The following is a 22,489-nucleotide window of genomic DNA, read 5'->3' as shown; positions in this document are numbered from 1 at the left end:
CTGAACTATATTTGAATAAATTCCAAAAGAATATTGTTGTTCCCTGTTTCTAAAGTTTCGCAGCAGTAAGAAGGAATGTAAGAACGGGAGGAGTGCCCTCGGGTCTGCTCCACCATTCACTTAGTTCATGACTGATCTGGACCTCAACCCCATTTGCCTATCTTTACTCCGTATGCCTTAATACCCGAGTTCAACAAAAATCTTAGCGATCCCGGTTTTTACCTCAACTTTCACCCCGCCAATCTCCGAATTCAACGGATCATCCTCTGCATTACCGACACCTCCAGCGTGATGCCAGCACCAAGCACATCCTCCACTCTCCGTTCAGCATTCCGAACACAAGAAATTGGAGCAGAAGTAGACCATATGCCCATCGAGCCTGCTCCGCCATTTAATACGATCATGGCTGATCTTAGGCTTCAATTCCACTTTCCCGTCCGCCCGCCATATCTCTTGATTCCCTGAGAGACCAAAAATCTGTCTATCCGAGCCTAAAATGTATTCAGTGATGGAGCACCTCTGGGCAGAGAATTCCAAAGATTCACTACCCGTTGAGTGAAGTAATTTCTCCTCATGTCAGTCCTGCATGACTGGCCCCTTATCCTGAGATTGTGCCCCGGTGTTTTAGATTCCCCGGCCAACGGAAATAATCTCTCAGTGACTACCCTATCCAGCTCCTTCAGAATCTTGTATGTTTCCATGAGATCGCCTCTCATCCTTCCGAGCTCGAGAGAGTATAGGCCCAATTTACTCAGCCTCTCATCATGGGACATAGGGGAGGCGGTGATGTACTGGTATTGTCACTGGCCTAGTAACCCAAAGACCCAGGTATTGCTCTGGGGACATGGGTTCGAATCCCATCACAGCAGAAAGTGGAATTTGAATTCATATTAAAAACAAAATCTGGAATTTAAAGCTAGTCTAATGATAGCCATGAAACCATTGGGCGGCGCAGTGGTTAGCACCGCAGCCTCACAGCTCCAGGGACCCGGGTTCGATTCTGGGTATTGCCTGTGCGGAGTTTGCAAGTTCTCCCTGTGACCGCGTGGGTTTTCGCCGGGTGCTCCGGTTTCCTCCCACAGCCAAAGACTTGCGGGTGATAGGTAAATTGGCTGTTGTAAATTGCCCCTAGTGTAGGTAGGTGGTAGGGAATATGGGATTACTGTAGGGTTAGTATAAATGGGTGGTTGTTGGTCGGCACAGACTCGGGCCGAAGCGCCTGTTTCAATGCTGTATCTCTAAATAAAATAAAAATAAATAAACCCCCACGTCCCAGGGACCAATTTAGTGAACCAAACATCAATTGTTGGGAAAATACTGGAATCTCTTATTAAGGAAGTCTTAACAATGCACTTAGAAAAGCACTGTATGATTAGAACAAGTCAACATGGTTTAACTAATATCTTGACAAACTTGTTAGAGCTTTTTGAGGATGTAACAACAAGGGTCGATAAAGGGGAACTAGTAGATGTAGTATAGCTGGATTTCCAAAAGGTGTTCGATTAGGTGCCACACAAAAGGTCAATAGGCAACAAGTCCAGGGAAGCCTGGCTGTCAAGGGATATAGAGGATTGCATCAGGGAAAAAAAGGAGGTTTATGGCAGATTCAGGGCACTGAAAACAGGGGAGGCCCGAGAGGAGGATAGAAAGTGTAGGGGGCGGGGGGGGGGGGTAATTAAAAAAGTAATTAGGATAGCGAAGAGGGGACATGAAAAAACACTGGCAGGCAAGATAAAGGAAAATCCTAAGGCATTTTATAAGCATATTAAGGGCAAGAGGATAAGCAGGGAAAGAGTAGGGCCCATTAGGGACCAAAGTGGCAATCTGTGTGTGGAGCCGGAGGACATAGATGAGGTTTTAAATGATTGCTTTTCATCTGTGTTCACTATGGAGAAGGACGATGTAGATGTAGAGATCAGGGAGTGGGATTGTGATATACTTGAACATATTAGCATTGAAAGGGAGGAAGTATTAGCTGTTTTAACGGGCTTAAAAGTGGATAAATCCCCAGGCCCAGATGAGATGTATCCCAGGCTGTTATGTGAGGCAAGGGAGGAGATAGCAGGGGCTCTGACCCAAATTTTCAAATCCTCTCTGGCCACGGGAGAGGTACCAGGGGACTGGAGGACAGCGAATATGGTACCATTATTCAAAAAGGGTTGCAAGGATAAACCAGGTAATTACAGGCCGTTGAGTCTAACATCAGTGGTTGGGAAACTATTGGAAAAAATTCTGTGGGACAGGATTAATCTCCACTTGGAGAGGCAGGGAATAATCAGGGATAGTCAGCACGGCTTTGTCAGGGGGAGATTGTGTCTAACTGACTTGATTGAATTTTTCGAGGAGGTGACTAGATGTGTAGATGAGGGTAAAGCAGTTGATGTAGTCTACACGGACTTCAGTAAGGCTTTTGATAAGGTCCCGCACGGGAGATTGGTTAAGAAGGTAAGAGCCCATGGGGTCCAGGGCAGTTTGGCAAATTGGATCCAAAATTAGCTTAGTGGCAGGAGGCAGAGGGTGATGGTCGAGGGTTGTTTTTGGGATTGGAAGCCTTTGACCAGTGGTGTACCGCAGGGATCGGTGCTGGGACTCTTGCTGTTTGTAGTGCACATTAATGATTTAGACATGAGTATAGGAGGTATGATCAGTAAGTTTGCAGATGACATGAGAATTGGTGGTGTCGTAAATAGTGAGGAGGAAAGCCTTCAATTACCGGATGAAATAGATGGGCTGGTAAAATGGGCAGAGCAGTGGCAAATGGAATTTAATCCTGAGAAGTGTGAGGTGATGCATTTTGGGAGGACGAACAAGGCAAGGGAATATACAATGGATGGTAGGACCCTAGGAAGTACAGAAAGTCAGAGGGACCTTGGTGTACTTGTCCATAGTATCACTGAAGGCAGCAGCACAGGTAGATAAGGTGGTTAGGAAGGCATATGGGATACTTGCCTTTATCAGCCGAGGCATAGAATATCAGAGCAGGGAGGTTATGATGGAGCTGTATAAAACACTAGTTAGGCCACAGCTGGAGTACTGTGTACAGTTCTGGGCACCACACTACAGGAAGGATGTGATTGCACTGGAGAGGGTGCAGAGGAGATTCACCAGGATGTTGCCTGGGCTGGAGCATTTCAGCTATGAAGAGAGACTGAAAAGGCTAGGGTCATTTTCCTTAGAGCAGAGAAGGCTGAGGGGGGACATGATTGAGATATACAAAATTATGAGGAGCATTGATAGGTTAGATAGGAAGAAACTTTTTCCCTTAGCAGAGGTGTCAGTAACCAGGGGGCATAGATTTAAGGAAAGGGTCAGGAGCTTTGGAGGGGATTTGAGGAAACTTTATTTCACCGAGAGGGTGGTTGGAATCTGGAACGCACTGCCTGAAGAGGTGGTGGAGGCAGGAACCCTCAAAACATTGAAGAAGTATTCAGATGAGCACTTGAAACGCCGTCGCATACAAGGCTACAGACCAAGTGCTGGAAAATGGGATTAGAATAGGTAGGTGCTTGATGGCCAGCACAGACACGATGGGCTGAAGGTCCCGTTTCTGTGCTCTCTGACTCTCAGGGCTCTTGGTGCTGGGGGTAATATATTAGCATGGATAGAGGGTTGGTTAACAGACAGGAAGCAGAGAGTGGGCATAAACGGGGCATTTGGAAATTGGCAGGCAGTGAATAGTGGAGCGCCGCGAGGATCAGTGCTGGGGCCTCAGCTATTTACAATATACATTCCGAAGGGTCCTGTTCCCTTTGCAACACCCTGGTCTACTCCTCAGTGACTCCCAGCACCTACCTGCTTTCCATGCAAGTGCAGGAGATGCAACACCTGCCCTTTTACTTCCTATCTTCTCACCTTCCAGGGCCCCAAACATTGTTTCCAAGTGAAACAGTGATTAACTTATACTTCTCTCAATGCAGTTCACTGTATTTGCTGCTCGCAATGTGTTTCTCCATTGGGGACACTAACCGCAGACTGCGTGACCACTTTGTGGAAGACTTCCTTTCAGTCTGCAAACGCAACACCGAGCTTCCTGTCGCTTGTCATTTGAATTCTCCACCTTGCTCCCACTCTGACCTTTCTATCCTCTTTCCACTGGGCACTTTACAGCCTTCCGGACGCAACATTGAGCTCAATAATGTGAGATCATAATCCCGACCCCCATCTTTTGCTTTGTGTTTGAATGGCTGCTATCCTGTCATTTATACCTCGTCCGGACACATCTTTTGTTCCCTCACTTGCCCCATTCCCACTTCCTTTGGCTTTGTACCATGAAACAGTTTTTTATTTCATCTCTCCTGCCTTCCACCCTATCACAGACCTTTGCTTTTGTTCTTTTCTTTCCCTCCCTCATTTTACATGCTTAAAATCTGTTACATTTCTAACATTTCCCACTTCTCATGAAACAATGAATTCCAGATAATACAATCCTCTTTGGTGTAATCTCTCCTTGTAATTTAATCCTCAGAGGCCAGGTAAATGTACACTGCACTCCCTCCAAGGCCTAAAGTGTGCCCAGAACGATTCACAGTACTCCAGGTTAAAGGCCTGCTACCCGGCCTGAACCCGACGGGACCCGACGACATGCGTCGGGTTCGGGTCGGTTTGGGCCCCTTTTCCGGATCCGGCTTTCGGACTCGGGTCGGGCCAGACACAGACGGTGGGTGCTCTGCCGGTAAGCATTAAAAATAAAAAACTTACCTGAGCTGGGAGTCTGGGACGAAACTGAGTCTGCACAGTGAGCGAGTGACGTCACCATGACGTCATCACCCATGCGCTCCAGCTTCCTGCAGGTTCGGTGTCAGGAAGGTAAGTAGAGGGATGGTCAGGTCGGGGCAAAATCGGAGGGACTCAGGTCGGGCTCGGGTGCGCTGTGGTTCAGTCGGGTTCGTGTCGGGTTCTTTTTCCTGACCTGAGCAGGCCTTTACTCGAGGTGGGGTCTAACTTCGTATAGCTGTAGCACGACTTCGAATCCCCCGCCCCTTGTATTTTACTCCTCTTGATGTAAAGGTCAGCATTGCAATGGTCTTCCTGTTGATTATCTATACCTGTTCATGACATTTTAATGATCCCTGTACCTGGACCCCACGTCTCTTTGGACCTCCACTGTTTCTAGGTTTTTACCATTTAGTAAGTACTCTATCCTTCTTAAGTCTCAAGTGGATGACCTCACATTTGCTTACATTGAAATCCATTTGCTACATTTTTGTCCATTTGGCGGGATGTGACGAGTGGTGTCCTACAAGGATCTGTGTTGGAGCTTCAACTATTCACCGTATTTGTTCACACTTAGATAATGGGATCGAAAGCCAGATATCCGAATTTTCCGAGAATACAAATATATGTGACATTGTCAGCAGTGCAGATGGAAGTACGTTACAAAGAGATATTGACAGATTAAGGACAACACAGGCAGGAAAAATCCTGCACAAACTGAGAGGGGGCATCCAGAAGGCAGCTCACCGTGACTAATGAGGAATTTAATCGATTGCCTTCTGGAAGACCGTATAAATAATATCCATTGCCATTCCCCTGTCCACTACCATAGTCACCTCTCCAAAAAATTCAATCTGCTTTGTCAGGCATGACCTACCCTTTACAAATCCATGTTGGCTCTCTCTCATCAGCTGAAAATTTTCAAGGTGTTCAGTCACCCTATCTTTAATTATGAACTCGAGTAATTTCTTGGCAATAGATTTTCGGCTAACTGGTATATAATTTTTGGTTTTCCTCTTTCCTTTGATATTTGTTGATGGGATGTGGGTGTCACTGGCCAGGCCAGTATTTATTGCCCATTCCTAATTGCCCTTGAGAAGTTGGTGGTGAGCTGCCTTCTTGAACCGCAGCAGTCCTTGTGGTGTAGGTACTCCCACATGGACAGTATTCTCATCGAAAGGAATGGTTCCTGAATCTTGCAAACTTTGGAAGATTGATTTCTTGATGCCCTCTCAGTTTGTGCAGGATTTCTTTGCCTGTGTTGTCAGTGGCAGCTGTCAATGAATCACTGGGGACCCGCCCCCTTCACCTACAATCGCGCTTGGATTGGTTCAGCCAGTGCTGATTTAATTGGTTGTCTCAGGTGGGCTGTTGGTGTGCTTCTGTATTGTGATTGGCAGGCTTTGGTGGAAGGGGCGGGATTTAGGCTGTGATTGACAGGCTACCTTTGTGCTGCGATTAAATCAAAGTACGACTGGAAATCTGAAATAAAATCAGAAGGTGCTGGAAATCCTCAGCAAGTCTGGCGGCATCTGTCGAGAAACGTTAACTCTGCTTCTCACTTCACAGATGCTGCCAGACCTGCTGAGGATTTCCAGCACCTTCTGCCATTCGTTTCGGTTGTGATTGGTCGGCCCGAGTGGGCGGGCTGTGATTGGGCGATCTGTGATTGGTCGGCCCGAGTGGGCGGGCTGTGATTGGGTGATCTGTGATTGGTCGGCCCGAGTGGGCGATCTGTGATTGGTCGGTCCGAGTGGGCGGGCTGAGGACGGGCTGTGATTGGCGGGTGATGAGGATGGCGGCTGATGTCGGCCGCAGGCTGCTGTCCGTTACCGAGAGAATGAGGCGCGCGGCTGCCCGGAGAGAGCCGGTGAGGCGGGAGGGAGGCAGGGGCAAGATATTCCCTCAAAAATCTGTGGAGAGGGCAGGTTAATGAGAAATGTCACAAGTGTTCCAGATAGATTATTACAGAAGCGAAATGGAGCGGCTGCTGGTCATGTGGAAAGTGCTGGAAGGACTGTCTGTGGAGAGAGAAATCCAGTTCATGGTGGAACAGGTTTGAGGGGCTGAATGGCCTCCTGTCCTCACAGGGACCGGGCTGTGTGTGTGTCGGAGGGGGGTAGGCCGGGGTTTGGGATGGGGGGGCAGTGTGTCCTGGCCCTCCGACACTAACCCTGTCTCTCTCTCTTCCCCCCCCCCCCCCCCCCCCAGGCTCTCCCCGACATTGCCCCGCGCCTCGTCGCCGTTGGAAAGACCAAACCTGCAGCCCTCCTGATGGAAGCTTACCGCCACGGCCAGCGGCACTTTGGGGAAAACTATGTGAGTATACCGTCTGCTCATCCTGTGCACTCTGGATGCAGAGGGGGCAAAAAGGGCGAATGGAGCCCATCACTGTCTCTGCCTTCTCTTCAATCAGAAAACACCGACCGCTTGTCATAGAGACATAGAGAGATACAGCACTGAAACAGGCCCCTCGGCCCACCCAGTCTTGTCAGCAGCCATTTCAACTCAATTGAGCTGAGCAACTTGATGGTGCTCAGAGGAGAAGGTGAATCTTTAGTCTTACCGCACGATGCATGCAATAAACTCCAGTGCAGCACTGAGGGAGCGCCGCACTGTTGGAGAGGGCAATCTGCCCCCTCAGGAGGTGAACCATCTCAAACACTGTTGCAAAGAGGAGCAGGGAGTGATGGTATTGGGACTTCGTCATGTTGTGAAAGGGGCTATATAAATGCTGGCCCCTCTTTGGCCTTTAAAAAAGCATAAACGGGCTGATAAGTGTTAATCTCATGAGCCGCCCTTGGCTCAGCAACCTTCCCTGGCCACCCTCATGGAAGAGGGGGTTTGATTGATCGCACTCTAATTGCCTCGGTGCCCTGTGTCTCCAGTTAATGCATTCATTTTTAAAAATGAACCGTTGGAACATATTAATTCCTCATCCCCTCGTTTCCACTTGAGAAGCGAGTGATGAGCTTCCTTCTTGAGTTGCTATGGTCTGTGGTGGGGTTCCCAGGAGGTTGCTGCCCTTGTCTTAGGGAGTAGAGGGAGAGGCTGTTAAAGGTCATGTATGAAGTAACAATCGTGACTTTGTCCTGGATGTTAAGCTTCTGGCATGTTGCTGGGGTTTCCACCTGTTCTAACTCCCTATTTATGTTCACAGGTGCAGGAGCTGGTGGAGAAAGCCTCTGACAGGCAGGTACTGCAGTCTTGGTCACTGTCTTGGTGTTTTGCCCCTCCCGAGCAACTGTTTCACTGACGCATTTCCTGCAGGTGTAGTTTCCCCATCCTTCATCGAGATGCAAAGACAGCACAGAGCTGTGATCAGAGTTGTGTTCCTGCTTCTCTGTGCAGCTTGTTTGGGAGTTAAGTTTTTCTGCTGAGCCATGGAGGGGTTTTGGGGGCAAACTGATAATAGAACTTTGATAAAATGAATTAATCCAACTTGGCAGTGAGAGTGTGACAGAAATTGGTTGACTCTCAGCTCCATTCTGCCTGTCCTCACTGTCAGTGGTGCTCTCGTGCCCCGTCCCATCTTGAAACCATGTGGTGGGGGAAAAAAAAGGCCAATTTGCGTGGTGGGGAAACTGAAAACTTTCTTGACAACCCACTTAAGTGATTGAATCGAGTTCAGGAGACCCCCACCCCCACAAACTCTGAACAACCTTCCGAGTTCTCTGCTGACCCAGGCCTGATGCTAAGCATCTCAAATCTGCTAAAATTTGATGTTTCTACAAACAATTCTCGGAATGTGGGTGTTACTTGCAAGGCCAGCATTTCTTGCCCATCCCTAATTGCCCTCGAGAAGGTGGTGGTGGTGATCTGCCACCTTGCACCACTGCAGTCTGTGTGGTGAAGCTACCTCCACAGTGCTGCTGTATAAGGAATTCTAGGCTTTTGACCCAGCCACCATGAAGGAAGGTCGATAGCTTTCCAACTCAGGAAGTGTGTGACTTGCAGGTGGTGATCATATTCTCATCCACCAGCTGCCCTTATTCTAGATTTGGAGGTATATTTTTTGTGTGGTTTTCCTGATTGTGTACAAAGCCCCTGGCTTGATGTGATCATGAAAACATAGTTGGAATTGCAGGCTGTGATCCCAGAAACATCCTGCAATGTTGCCCTTGAATTTGACCCTTGTGCCTGTCCTCAGCCAGGGCTGTGTTTTTGACTGCTGCAGTCAACAGTCTCGACATATTTGAATCTAAATTCCTCTCTCTCTCTTCCTGGTTACAGCTTCTTTCCATATGCCCTGACATCAAGTGGCACTTTATTGGACACCTGCAAAAAAACAATGTCAACAAGCTGATGGGTAATGCTCTATAAAATCATAGAAATTTACAGCACAGAAGGAGGCTATTTGGCCCATCATGTCCAAGCCAGCCGTCAACTAGCCGTCCAGCCTAATCTTACTTTCCAATTCTTGGTTAGCAGCCTCGTAGGTTACGGCACTTCAAGTGCACATCTAAGAACTTGTTAAATGTTGAGTGTTTCTGCTTCTGGCAACATTGAACCAATATTTTGTGTCTGTCTTAACAGTGGAAGACACAAGTTCCATACCACAAATAGGCAGTGACCTAGGGGCTAAAAAGAGTGAGGAAATTAAGGATATTAATATCAGCCAAGGAAAAGTATTGGAGAAACTTGAGGGACTAAAATCTGACAAGTCCCCAGGACCACATGGGCTACATCCTAGGGTTCTAAAAGAGATAGCTGCAGAGATAGTGGATGTACTGGCTATGATTTTCCAGAATTCCTTAGATTCAGGAATGGTCCCGTCAGATTGGAAATGTTACGCTGCTTTTTTTTAAGAAAGGAGGGAGAGAGAAAACAGAACTACAGGCCAATTAGCCTAACATCAGTCATAGAAACAGAAAAAATAGGAGCAGGTGTGGGGCCGTTCGGCCCTTCGGGCCTACTCCGCCATTCAAAAAAGGTCATGGCTGATTGTCTGTCTGATTCAGTACCCTGTTCCCGCTTTCTCCCCATATCCCTTGATCCCTTTGGCATTAAGAAATGGGGCCTCAGCTATTTACACTCTATTACTGACGTGGATGAAGAGACAGAGTGATGTATCTATGTTTGCTGATGATAGAAAGCTCGGTGGAAAAGTAAGCTACGGGGAGGATGTAGACAGGTTAAGTGAGTGGGCAACAAAATGGCAAATGGAGTATAATGTAGGGAAGTGTGAAGTTGTTAACTTTGGTGGTTAAAAATAGAAAAGCAGAATATTTTTTCAAAGGTGTGAAACTGGTAAGTGTTCGGAGAGACTTGGGGGTACTCTTGCAAGGAATGCACAAAGTTAACAGGCAGGTGCATCAAGCTATTAGGAAGGCAAATGGCATGTTAGCCTTTATTGCAAGGAGATTGGGGTACAGGAATAAACCAGGCTTACTAAAATTGTACAGGACTTTGGTGAGACTGCACCTGGAATACTCTGTGCAGTTTTGGTCTCCACATTTAAGAAAGGGTATACTTGCACTGGAGGCAGTGCAGTGAGGATTTACTAAATTGGTCCCTAGGATGAGCGGGTTGTCCTATGTCAAGAGGCTCAGTAAATTGGGGCTATCCTCTCAGGAGTTTAGGAGAATGAGAGGGGATCTAATTGAGACATACAAGATTCTGAAAGGGCTTGATAGGGTAGAAGCTGAGAGATTGTTCCCACTGGTCAGGGAATCTAGAACATGGGTCAATCATTCAGGACTGAGATGAGGAGAAATTACAAAGGGTTGTGATTCTTGGTAATTCTCCACCCCAGAGGGTTGTGGATGTTCCATTATTGGAAACATTTAAGGCTGGGATAGATAGATCTTTGGTCTCGTCGGATATCAAGGGATATGGGAGCGGGCAGGAAAGTTGAATTGAAGCCCAATATCAGCCATGATCGTTTTGAATGGCGGAGCAGGCTTGATGGGCCACATGGTCTACTTCTGCTCCTCATTCTTGTCCCACCCTTTCAGACAGTAAGTTCCAGTTCCCCACGATACTCTGGGCGGGGAAAAAAAGTCCATTTAAATCCCTTCTAAACCTCCCATCTCATTCCCTAAATCTGTTTTTCCCCCCTGTTATGGGCCCCTCAATCCAGGGGAATAGGGCCATCCTAACCATCTATCTACACCCTTTGTAATTTTATACGCTTCAATTATGTCTCCAATCACCCTCCTCTGTTGTAAAGAAAACAGCCCGAGCCAATCCAATCTTTCCTCATAACAAAAATTCTCCAGTCCAGTCAACATCCTCGTAAATCTCTTCAGTACTGTCTTGAGTGCAATCACATCTTTCTTGTAGTGCAGTGACTGGAACTGCACACAGTACTCCAGCTGTGGCCTAACCAGTATTTTATTCAGCTCCATCATAACCTCCCAGTTCTTGTATTCTATGCCTCGGCTAATAAAGGCCAGTATCCCATATGACTTCTTGACCAACTTATCTACCTGTCCTGCTACCTTAAGGGATCTGTGCACATGCACTCCAAGGTCCCTCTGTTCCCCTACGCTTCTCAGTGTCCTACCATTTCTTGTGTATTCCCTTGCCTTGTTAGCCTTCCTCACACTTCTCCAGATTGAACTCCATTTGCCACTGTTGTGCCCACCTGTCAAGTCCATTGATCTCTTTCTGAAGTCCACAGCTTTCTTCATTCTCAACCACTTGGCCAATTGTCTGCAAACTTCTTGATCATAGCCCCTACTTTCGAGTCCAAATTAGTGATATACCCCAAAACTCGAGGGACCTAGTGCTGAGCCCACTGGAAACAGCCCTCCAGTCACAAAAATACCCATTGCTGATTACTGTTTGCTTTCTGCCTCTGAGCCAATTTTGGATCCAACTTGCCTTTTGCTTTGGATCCCATGTGTCTTTACTTTCATGACCAGTCTGCCATACCTTGCTAAAAACCATATCGAGGATATCAAATGCTCTACCCTCATTGGCCCTCATTGTTACCTGCTGAAAAAATGCAATCGTGTTGGTCAGATATGACTTTCACTTAACAAATCCACGCTCACTGTCTTTGATCCGTGCTTTTCTAAATGAAAATCTATAGTGTCCCTCAGAATTTTGTCCAATAACTTTCTCTGAGTTTCGACTGACTGGCCTATAATGGCTTGGTCAATCCCTTTCTCCCTATTTTACCAATGCTACAAGGTTAGTTGTCCTCTAGTCCTCTGTCGCGAGAGAGCATTGGAAAATGATTTCTTGCACTGTCTGGCTCACTAGGGCAACCCTCTCACAGTCTTCACTCTGATGGCCAGCTAATTGAGGGATAAATAATGACTAGGAGCCTGGAAAAATCTGTTTTTATTCGAAATAATGGCTGTGGCTTCATTTACGTCCACCTGAAAGGACACATGGGGCCTCGGTATAATGTATCTTTGGAATAACATCTCTAACAGTGCAGCACTACCTCAGTACTGCATTGGGAGCGTTAGCCTGGATTACCTGCTCGAGTCTTTGGATTGGGGTTCAAACCCACAACCTTGTGACTCTGAGGCGAGAGTGCTACCCGCTGAGCCATGCCTAACACCAAACCAAAACATAACTTAGTTTTGAGTATGTAATGTAATTCAGACCTCAAACAGAGATGGGCCTCATGATGAGATTCGAGTGCAATTTATATTCTGTTTCTGAAAGCGATTTGTTAGTAACTGAGAGACTTGTGGACTGTGCAGTTTCCGTCACTTGCAAAACTTACACTGTCACAGAATAAACTCTCCAGAATTTGATTTATTGATCTCTGACTTTCTTTAAAACATCTGTCTCAACAGGTGCCCCCAACCTGTTCATGATCGAGACCATCGATTCTATCAAACTGGCTGACAAGGTCAACCTATCCTGGCAGAAGAAGCAAGCTCCCCAGAGAATGAAGGTCATGGTACAAGTGAACACCAGTGCGGAGGACAGTAAGTACAGATTCACAGCAAGTGACTATTCCCTGGGGTTCTTTTCTGTCTTTTAACATTCTCCTCGTGAAGAGGGGTGTGTTTTTCTCCATGTTTGTTCTTCTAGCTTTACCACTGGCTGCATTTTCTAAAATTTCTGTTTGCTTGTCAAGTGACGTTGCATTTTTGTAGAATTTTGGATGTTCAAGGTTGCGAGAAGTGGTGTGGAAACTACAATTCCAGTGATGCATCTATACTGGAGAAAAGAATGAAATTGCATTTCTATAGTGCCTCACATGTCCTCAGGACATCACTTTACAGTCAATTACATCCTTTTTGAAGTGTAGATAGTGTTGAAATGTTGGAAACAAGGTTTTGTGCACAGCAAGAAATGGTAATAATTAGATAATTTGTTTGAGTGATCTTGCTTGAGGGATAAATATTGAGCAGGACACTGGGAGAACTGCTCTGCTCTTCCAATAGTGCCATGGGTGGGCAGAGAGGGCCTCAGTTTAACATCTCATCTGAAATATGGCACCTCTGACAGTGCTGCACTGTCTCAGTACTGCACTGGGAGTGTCACACTAGATTTTGTTCTCCAGTCTCGAGTGGACCTTGAACCCATAACCATCTGACGGGGGCGAGAGAGTGAACCCACAGCGTTATCTCTGATAGCAGGGCTGGATACCAGATGAAGAACAACATGCTTCTTTGTAGTTCAGTCCCAAACAGTAATGCTGTAATTTCTTAAAGGACCAATTGAATGAGTGGGTTATAGTGCCACGGTGCAGTCACTTCTTGTTTATGGGCCCAAGGTGTTGTCACAGTACTTTGCTTTCTGAATAGTTTCACATAGAATTTACAGCAGAGAAGCAGGCCTTTTGGACCATCCAGTCCATGCTGGTGTTTATGCTCCATACGCAGTTATAGGTTCAAAATAGTAATGAGTAAATGGGAAACACAGGGACGATATTTGATTGATTTGATTCATGGGTTTTCCAGTTAATTCCAGGATGCTGGGTTTCGAGGGAAATCAGCAATATGAAACATATTTCTGGTGGACGGTGCTAGCTTCTGATGGCTTTGTTCGCAGTTGATTAGACCCCAACAATTAGAAACAGCAGTTACTTGAATAAATCTTCATTTTTTTTTGCCTGTGGAATCAACTTTTTTGAGGCTAGGGTGCAAACTCCTGTCCTCTCTTCTTCCTGTGCATGAGGCTGTGTTCTGCTTGACGAGTGCACATATATTGGGAGCAGAATTAGGGTTAGGTGGGCTGTAAACGTTGCAATTTGTTAGTCACAAAATGTTACTGCACAAATGAAACGTACCAAGAGACTTCACAGGAGCAATATCAAACTAAATTTCATACCAATGCACAAGAGATACCAGGGCAGTTGACCAAAACTTTACTCAGTTAGGTTTTAGGGAGTGTTCTCAAGAGAGTTACAGAGACAGTAAGAGGTAGAGTGGGAATTCCAGAGCTTAGGGCCTGGGCAACTGAAGGCATCGTCACCAGTGGTGGAATGATTAAAATGGGGGGTGTGTAAGAGGCCAGAATTGAATGAGCGCAGAGACCATAGAGGGTTGTGGGACTGGAGGAGGTTACAGAATTGGAGAGGGGTGAGGCCATGGAGGGATTTGGTGAGCATTTTAAAATTGACGTGTTGGTGTAGCGGGAGCCAGTGTATGTCAGTGAGCACAGGGGTGATGGGGAATGATTGCAATATGGGCAGCAGCACAGTTTCGTTCTTGCACGCATGTAACTTGGAGCTTCCATCGAGTAAATGCAGGAACTGCCCTGCTCTTGATTTCTCCCGTCTGATTGTGATTTTTCCTTTTGCTTTCGAAGGCAAGCATGGGCTCTCTATGGAGGAGACGGTGGATATGGTCAGGCACATCCTCACAAACTGCCCCAGCCTGGAGTTTGTAGGTCTGATGACAATAGGAAGATATGGCTATGACCCGAGTCAGGGCCCCAACCCTGATTTCCAGGTAAAGAAAAACAAGTGTTGTTACTGTTGTAATGTAGGAAATGTGGCAGCCCATTTACACATGGCAAAATCCCAGTGTGAGGAGACCAGGTAATCTGTTTTCAGTGGTCTAGAAATTATTGACCAGGATATCGGGGAGAATTTCCCTGTTCCTCTTGAAATAGTGTGAGGGGATTTTTTTAATATCCGCCCAAGAGAACAGATGGGGCCTCTGTTCCAACAACTCTTCTGAAAGTTGGCACCTCTGACAGTGCAGCACTCCCTCAGTCCTGCTCAAAATTACTGACGACAAGATTCTATTGCCTGTTTTTTTTTTTCAACTGATTTCAGATGCTCCAGCTGCAACGGTGGGAATTTGAACTCAATCTCTGGATGGCTGGTCCAGTAACATAACCACCACACCATCGTTCCCCTGAATAGTTTGCCACAAGCAGGGATTGAACTAACTGACTAGGTTCTGTTGAAATTGCTGCTTCCTCTCAAAAAAACAATAAGTGCTGGGGAATTAGTCAGCAGGTCCGGCATCACCTGTGGAGAAAGACAGTGAAACTTTGAGGTTGATCACCTTAGATGAGGGCAGAGTCTGGTCCGTCAGCAGTGGTCTCATTCAATGGCAGAACAGGCTTGAGAGGCGAAACGTCAGACTCTTGTTACTGTGTTGCTCCCTGGAGCCCTCCAGATGTCAGATTCTCTAGTTCCCAAATGCTGGAAGCTAAGGATGATCAAGCAGATATGCAGGATGACGTAATCCGATGCTGATCCTCTTGCCGCTCCCAAATTCAGTTCTTCTGGAATGGCAGTGTAAACTCCCAGTATTAACCCTTATTTCGACAATGCTGCTTAGATTTCAGTGCTATGTGATGGAGTGGTGGGAGCTTGTGGTGGTGTCAGGATGAGGCTAAGTGCCTTCGTGGCTGCTGGTCTTTGGAAAAGTAGACATGACCCATAACCGACCAGCCCAGAAACAGCTATTAACTGCTGAATGCAGTGTTTCATTTATTAGCCAATAGTCATGTGGCTATTTCCATTTCTGGTTAGTAAGTGCAAAATGAGTAGTCAGTCCTTAGGTGTGATCGCAAAACTCCTGTTTGCAATTGTGAATTTTAACTGTGTGTTTGTTGCTAAGGTGAAACGTAGAGTGTGTGTTTTATCCTTTACTGTCTTGGTTACCAAATAGTGCTAGATCTTGGTTAAGGAAAAATATGCATGAAGTACATTTATCTGGATTGTTGAGAGTAAATTGCTTGCTTTTTAAATTGAGTGTATGCAACTAAAACTGTTGTCATAGCAATACTTGTGGATAGTGAGTAATTTCTATTGGCAACACTGATCTAATTATTGCTTTTTATCTCCAGGCTACCAATCTACCCATTCATGTTTTCAGGGATATTAGGGGATATGGATTCAAGACAGGTGAATGGAGTTGAGATACAGATCAGCCATGATCTTATTGATTGATGAAACAGGTTTGAGGGGCTAAATGGCCTCTTCCTGTTTAACAACCACTTACATTTATATCATGCCTTTTATGTAGTAAATGTAACGAGTGCTGTCAATAAAAATTCTGAGGACAAGTCTCCTGAGATATCAGCTTAGGTGTCCAAATGCTGGATCAAAGGTAGTTTTTAAGGAGCATCTTAAAGGAGGAGAGAGGCAGACAGCTCGGGGCCAAGACCGCTGAAGGCACGATTGTCAGTGGTCAGACACCTAAAATTGAGGAATGTTCAAGATGCCAGATTTGGAGGAATGCACAGACCTAGCCAGCGGAGGTCAACGAGCACAAGGGTGATGGGTGATCGGGACTTGGTGCAAATTAAGATAACTGTTCCTCTGTAATAGGTTTAAGGGGCTGAATGACCTGTTCCTGTGTTCCTATTTCTTCACTGAGGGTGGTGAATCTTTGGAATTATGTACCCCCCGAGGGTTGTGGAGGTTCAGTGATGAAGTATGTTAAGACAGATTACTAGATATTCAAGATACTAAGGGACATGGGGATAGTGCAGGAAATTGGGGTTGAGGTAGAAGATCGGCTATAATCTCATTGAATGGCGGAGCAAGCTCGAGTGGCTAAGTGGCTTACTCCTACTCCTATTCCTATTTGTGTACCTTCCATTTTTACACGTCTCCGATCTTTTGTTAAATTTCTTCCTATCCTTTCATGGATTCCCTTGATCTAAACAGTCTGGCTTCCTCCATGTTCAGCCACAGTAGCCAGGTGTATCCTGCTCCCCTTTACAACTCTGCATGATTGGGATGTTGCTTTCTAAGTGTTCCCTGAATTGATGTGCCTTGGGGAAAAGCTCACTGATAAACATTGAGTTGGACCCACCTCTTGATCTGCATTTGTTTGTTTGCCAATTAAGGTGCTCGCAGCACATCGTAAGGAACTGTGTGATAAATTAAAGCTGCCTTTGGAAACTGTGGAACTAAGCATGGGGATGTCTACAGACTATGAACACGCTGTAAGTCTCTAATTGTTCTGGATTTCCTCTCCAGTGGGTTTCTAATCTCCCATTTCCTCGCACAAATAAATATTTTTGGTTTTGATTTTAATGTGTTCCAGACTCTTGAGTGTCGGGACAACTCGTCTCTGGATGGCAGGCACTCCATTTGCCTTAATTCATCCAGTGTCCCAAAGCGACACAGGCCGGTTTGTCAGAACGTTCAGGATGTGGTAGAGGGGTCGATTTTTAAGGCTATAGTTTTGTTATCTTACCTTGCACCCACTGCACATGCTGTTGTGTATTCCCTGCTGATTGGGGGAAGTGTCTCCTTCTAACAGTGGTAGCTGTGCTGCGTGTGTGAGTGGCCTGGTTTTCTGTCCCCTCACAGCACCCATACACTTCATTGGGTTTCCTTCCTCCTCAACTCCCCTTGCCCCTGACATTTATATTAAAAGAAAAGCCAGCTTGCATTTTTTATACTTCCTTTGGTGTCCCAAAGTGCTTTATAGCCAATTAAATACATCTGAGGTGTAGTCTTTGTTGGAATCTAACAGCAGCCAATTTGTACACAGCAAGATCCCACAAACATCAATGTAAAAATATTTGCTGTGTCTTTACTCTAACCTAAATAAGGACGAGCTGGGAACGTTCATTCTGTCACTTGACCTAATTGAAGGCTGAGAATACGTCCTGAAATACTAGGGCAGGATTTTAAAACTCTGCTGGTCCTGCCTCCATGCCCACTTCAACAGTCTTCACATTGTCAGGCAAGCCTTGATGCTTGTTTGAACTTGAGCTTCATAATACCAGTCTGCCTCGCATTGAGCTTTTCCAATCTTGATTTTTCCCAGTTGCTGTTCCCAGTTTCCTCCCACTTAACATTGTGCAGTTTCCATTTTATAATTGCAAACAACTTCCCAAAGCGGGAGATGATTTTTGTTTTCTGCAGGGAGTTGTTGTGATCTGGAATGTGCTGCCTGAAAGGTCGGTGGAAACAGATTCAAAAATAACTTTCAAAATGGAATTTGATTAATACTTGAAAAGGAAGAAATTGCAGTGTGTGGGGAAAGGTCAGGAGAGAGTGTGGGACTAATTGAATAGCTGTTTCTGACACAGTGGGTTGAACGGTCTTCTCCTGTGCTGTATCATTTCTCTGATTCCAAATGAGCTGTTGAGTCGGCTTTTCCTTTTAAAGATTTATTTCTCCGCAGTCGGTGAAGGTTTCTCTGTTACTCCCTCTATTTAAAAAGGAGCAAACTGGGGTGGAGCAAGCAATGCAGCTCTTCTATTTGTTGCTTGTAACTGTCTATGGTGAAACCACCTCCACTCTGGCCCTTTTGACCACAGTTTGGGGCCGGGTACTTTGTGAAGTGGGCAAGGTTGAGCAAATTTAAAAGGATGGCTGGGCGTCAAGGTATTTGGGGAGAAGGGGAAGTGGGTGGTGATTGGGCCAAGTTTCCGACCAGCCGATCCTCAGCCTGTCGAGTGCAGGACGTTGTACAATGTTTCTTTTACTGGCAGATCGAATTGGGGGCGACCACCGTGAGGGTCGGCAGCGACATATTTGGTGAACGGACATACGCCGGAAAGCCAGTTTTGGACGAGAACGCAAAAGAGGCAGGCAAGCCGGCAGGAATAATGGAAGGACTGACTGCACAGGCACCTTGATTCAAAGACCAAAAGGAAGGGAGAGAACTTGGGTCCCGTTCCAACGTTTGTGGAAGTCACTCTCAGCATTTGTTCCTTTAATTGAGCCTCACACAGCAACCCATCTAATTTTTAAAATCATTTGTTTTGATTTTTTTTCCATTGGATGTCAACTGTAATTGTCTAATACAATCCTCAGACTTGCACCCTTAGGTGCAGTTGTGGAGTGATTATATTAATAGAAAAGTAATCAGAGGCTTGAACCAATAATGACAAATCACTGATTCAGCACAAAAGGAGATCTTTCAGCCCATTGTGTCTCTGCCAGCTCTGAAAGAAATATCCAATTCATCTCACTACCCTCCTCTTTCTCAGATTCTTGCAAATTTTTATTTTTCACCTATTCATCCAATTGTTTTCTTCATGTTCCGATTGAGTCAGCTTCCACTTCTCTGTGAGGCAGTGCATGGAAGATCAGAACTTGCTGTGTTACAAAAAATATCAAAGCAACTTCACCTTCCTTCTGCTTATTGTGCCAATCATCTTAAATCTACGCCTTCTGGTTCCTTCCCTTTCTACATTTATTTACTTAACTCATGGAAGCTCGTGAATTTGCATTCAGTTTATTTTTAAAATACGCTACCACTACAATGAAATAAATGAGGAAATGAAAAGGTGGTCTCTGTCCTTTGACCTTGGGTGATTGCCTAATGTCTTTTAGATAAGGAGACCTGCCATCATTACCCAGTCTGGGCCTGTATGTGGCTGCAAAACACACTTCAGACGCCCTCTGAAATAGCCAAGCAAGCCACTCTGTTGTCTCGCTGCCACCTTAGGAAGTGGGAGCTAGGCATAAGCAATAAATGCAGACATTAGCAGCAGCAGCCCCATCGTACAGGTGACTGTAAAACAAGAAATCTTATTCCCTTTGATTATGGAACCGACAACACTATCGTAGCAATCAAATGGCCAGAGTGTGACTTGAAGAAAATGCTGACCATCAGCACCTGGAAGGACAGGGGTAGCAGGTGCATGCGAACACCACCGCCTGTGCATTCCTGTCCAAGTCCCATGCTAACCTGACTTGGAAATATATAACCATTCCTTCACTGTCTTTGGATCAAAACCCTGGAGCTCCCTCCTTAACAGGCGATGGGAGCACCTCCACTGCACGGACTGCAGTGGTTCAAGAAGACGTCTCTCCACCACCTACTCGAGGGGCAACCGATGGCAATAAATGCTGGGCTTGCGAGTGACATCCACCTCCTGAGAACAATATCTTAAATATTCCATTCTGCCAGGGCTTGCACATGTTTGAAGCATCTTTTGTTGCAATGATAGGCAGCAGTCCATTGTTGCCTCGTGCCCTGACAGATCAAATACTCCAGCATCACTCAATCGCACTCCAATTCCCTTGAATTCTGCTTGCTTTCCTTTTTTTTTTAAATAAGAAAAGGAGCCCATTCGCACTATGCGCATCTGACAGCGGGAGGATACTTATTACTGTGCTCGATTGATTCCTCCTCCCCCCCCGCCCCCAACAACACCTTTTTGTCCGCATGTTAATTGACTCTCTGCACTATTTGGGCTGCCAACCCTCTAGGAATTAAAGATTGATCAGCTGCACACTGCTGGAAACAAAATACATGGAGAAAATTGCTAGGATATTTATTAAAAAAAAGTTTTGGTCAGATTTTCTTTGAAACACTGGTTTGTCTCCGTGGGGCTATGGGAGGGAGGCCATGTGATAAAACCTTCAGGAATATGTCCAACCGAAGTTGGCAACCCTCATGATTATGCAGAATTCAAGTGGGTGCCCTCTGCATCCTCCCCTAGCTGGAGGCAGAGGTTGAGGGGAGAGTGGAGTACACAGTCTTGCACTTCAGTGGCTAATTGTAAACGGGTGTTGATAAATAACAAACCAATACTTCCTGGCCTGTGAGTTGTCCATGTTTGTTAAAAGGAGGCGAATGTAGAAAGTAGAAACCATTGAATGTGTGTAACCTCGCTGCACGTGGCTAAGTTTGCACGACGTCCCGTTCAGGCATCAGCTCTGTACTTGCCAACCAACGTTGACTCTAGCAAGGTTTCAGTTTGAAAATTCTCATCCTTGTTTTCAGATCCTTTCATTCCCTCACCCTTCCTATCTCTCTCACCTCCCCCAGCTCCAAACCCTTCCAAGAACTCTGCTTTCCTCCAGTTCTGGCCTGTTGTGCATCCCCCTGCTCCCTTTGCCCCATTATTGGCAGCTGTTTCTTCAGCTGCCCGGCCTTCAGTTCTCATATTCCCTCCTTAAACCTCTCCACCTCTTTCCCTGTTTCCACTTTTTAACACCCTCCCCAAAACCCATGTCTTTGACCGAGCTTTTGGTCACCTTATACGGCTTGGTGTTAAATTTTGGCTGGTTACGTACCTCTGAAGCACCTTGGGACATTGTACTATGTTGAAGGCACTTTTTAAATGCAAATTGAATAAATGAACTGTTGATGTTTATTGTATTACAGTCTTTTTGAGAGTCACTGGTGGAGCAATAAAAAGTTCAGCTGCTGGCCACCATTGTGCCTGCTCCACGTGAGAGAGGATCAGTACTCCCCATACTCCAGCAGTTAGATGAGTAACTATAATGTATTGTCAGCTCAGTTGGTGCTGGAGGGTAATTTTAACTTTGCATTCTCTGACTGACAGCAGAGGACTTGGGAATGTGAAATAATGAAACAGACTTCATTTGGTGTCTGCCTGCAGTCAGCAGCACATAGATTACCCATTGCTGCTGCATAGTTTTTAACTTGTACTATTTAATGAATGTAGTTTTAATATTTTTCAGTCACATTAACATGGGTTAAAAGGATTGGGGATGAAGTATAAAATTAGAGCATTAGTATTCGTTTATGATTTAAAATTGACATTTGGTTGCTATCGATAAAAGACGAGAGCTTTGACGCTGTTTCTTTGTAATTTAAGAAGCTTGTTGCAGTAAATTACACTGCAATTACTCTCCCAGTTATCATTAATTCCACATAAGGGGAAACTCGATAAACACATGAGGGAGAGCCAGCATCAACCAGTTGGGTTGAATGGCCTATTTCTATACTGTACATTCTCTGCTTAAACAAAGAAATTTTACATATCGGTGCCGCACTCACACAGGACTCGGATAGTCTCCTGCAAATGCACAATGGGCTTTATTAACACTCCACGGCTTGGTCAACGTATGTCAGCCAAGAGCGACGTCTCAATTCATTCCATCTTCGCTGCCTCCGGAGAATACTTGGCATCAGGTGGCAGGACCGTATCTCCAACACAGAAGTCCTCGAGGCAGCCAACCCCCCCCAGCTAAGACACACTACTGAGTCAACGGAGCTCGAGATGGCTTGGCCATGTGAGCCGCATGGAAGATGGCAGGATCCCCAAAGACACATTGTACAGCGAGCTCGCCACTGGTATCAGACCCACCGGCCATCCATGTCTCCGCTTTAAAGACGTCTGCAAACGCGACATGAAGTCCTGTGACATTGATCACAAGTCGTGGGAGTCAGTTGCCAGCGTTCGCCAGAGCTGGCGGGCAGCCATAAAGGCAGGGCTAAAGTGTGGCAAGTCAAAGAGACTTAGCAGTTGGCAGGAAAAAAGACAGAAGCGCAAGGGGAGAGCCAACTGTGTAACAGCCCGGACAAACAAATTTTTCTGCAGCGCTTGTGGAAGAGCCTGTCACTCCAGAATTGGCCTTTATAGCCACTCCAGGTGCTGCTCCACACACCACTGACCACCTCCAGGCGCTTACCCATTGTCTCTCGAGATAAGGAGGCCAAAGAAGAGATGA

General features: G+C 45.9%; 1 protein-coding gene across 1 annotated transcript; it reads left to right on the top strand.

The window, feature by feature from the left end:
* Positions 1–6,473: 6,473 nt before the first annotated feature.
* Positions 6,474–21,163, top strand: plpbp (pyridoxal phosphate binding protein). Its single transcript, XM_068023365.1, has 8 exons — positions 6,474–6,583; positions 6,925–7,032; positions 7,874–7,909; positions 8,947–9,022; positions 12,474–12,608; positions 14,440–14,582; positions 16,945–17,043; positions 18,547–21,163. Exons 1-8 carry the CDS (start codon positions 6,503–6,505, stop codon positions 18,691–18,693), a joined length of 825 nt encoding a protein of 274 aa, XP_067879466.1. The 5' UTR covers positions 6,474–6,502; the 3' UTR covers positions 18,694–21,163.
* Positions 21,164–22,489: the final 1,326 nt, after the last annotated feature.

This window comes from Heterodontus francisci, chromosome 47, assembly GCF_036365525.1.
Source record: "Heterodontus francisci isolate sHetFra1 chromosome 47, sHetFra1.hap1, whole genome shotgun sequence".
NCBI classification, from domain to species: domain Eukaryota; kingdom Metazoa; phylum Chordata; class Chondrichthyes; order Heterodontiformes; family Heterodontidae; genus Heterodontus; species Heterodontus francisci.
This window is presented reverse-complemented; position numbering and strand designations above follow the sequence as displayed.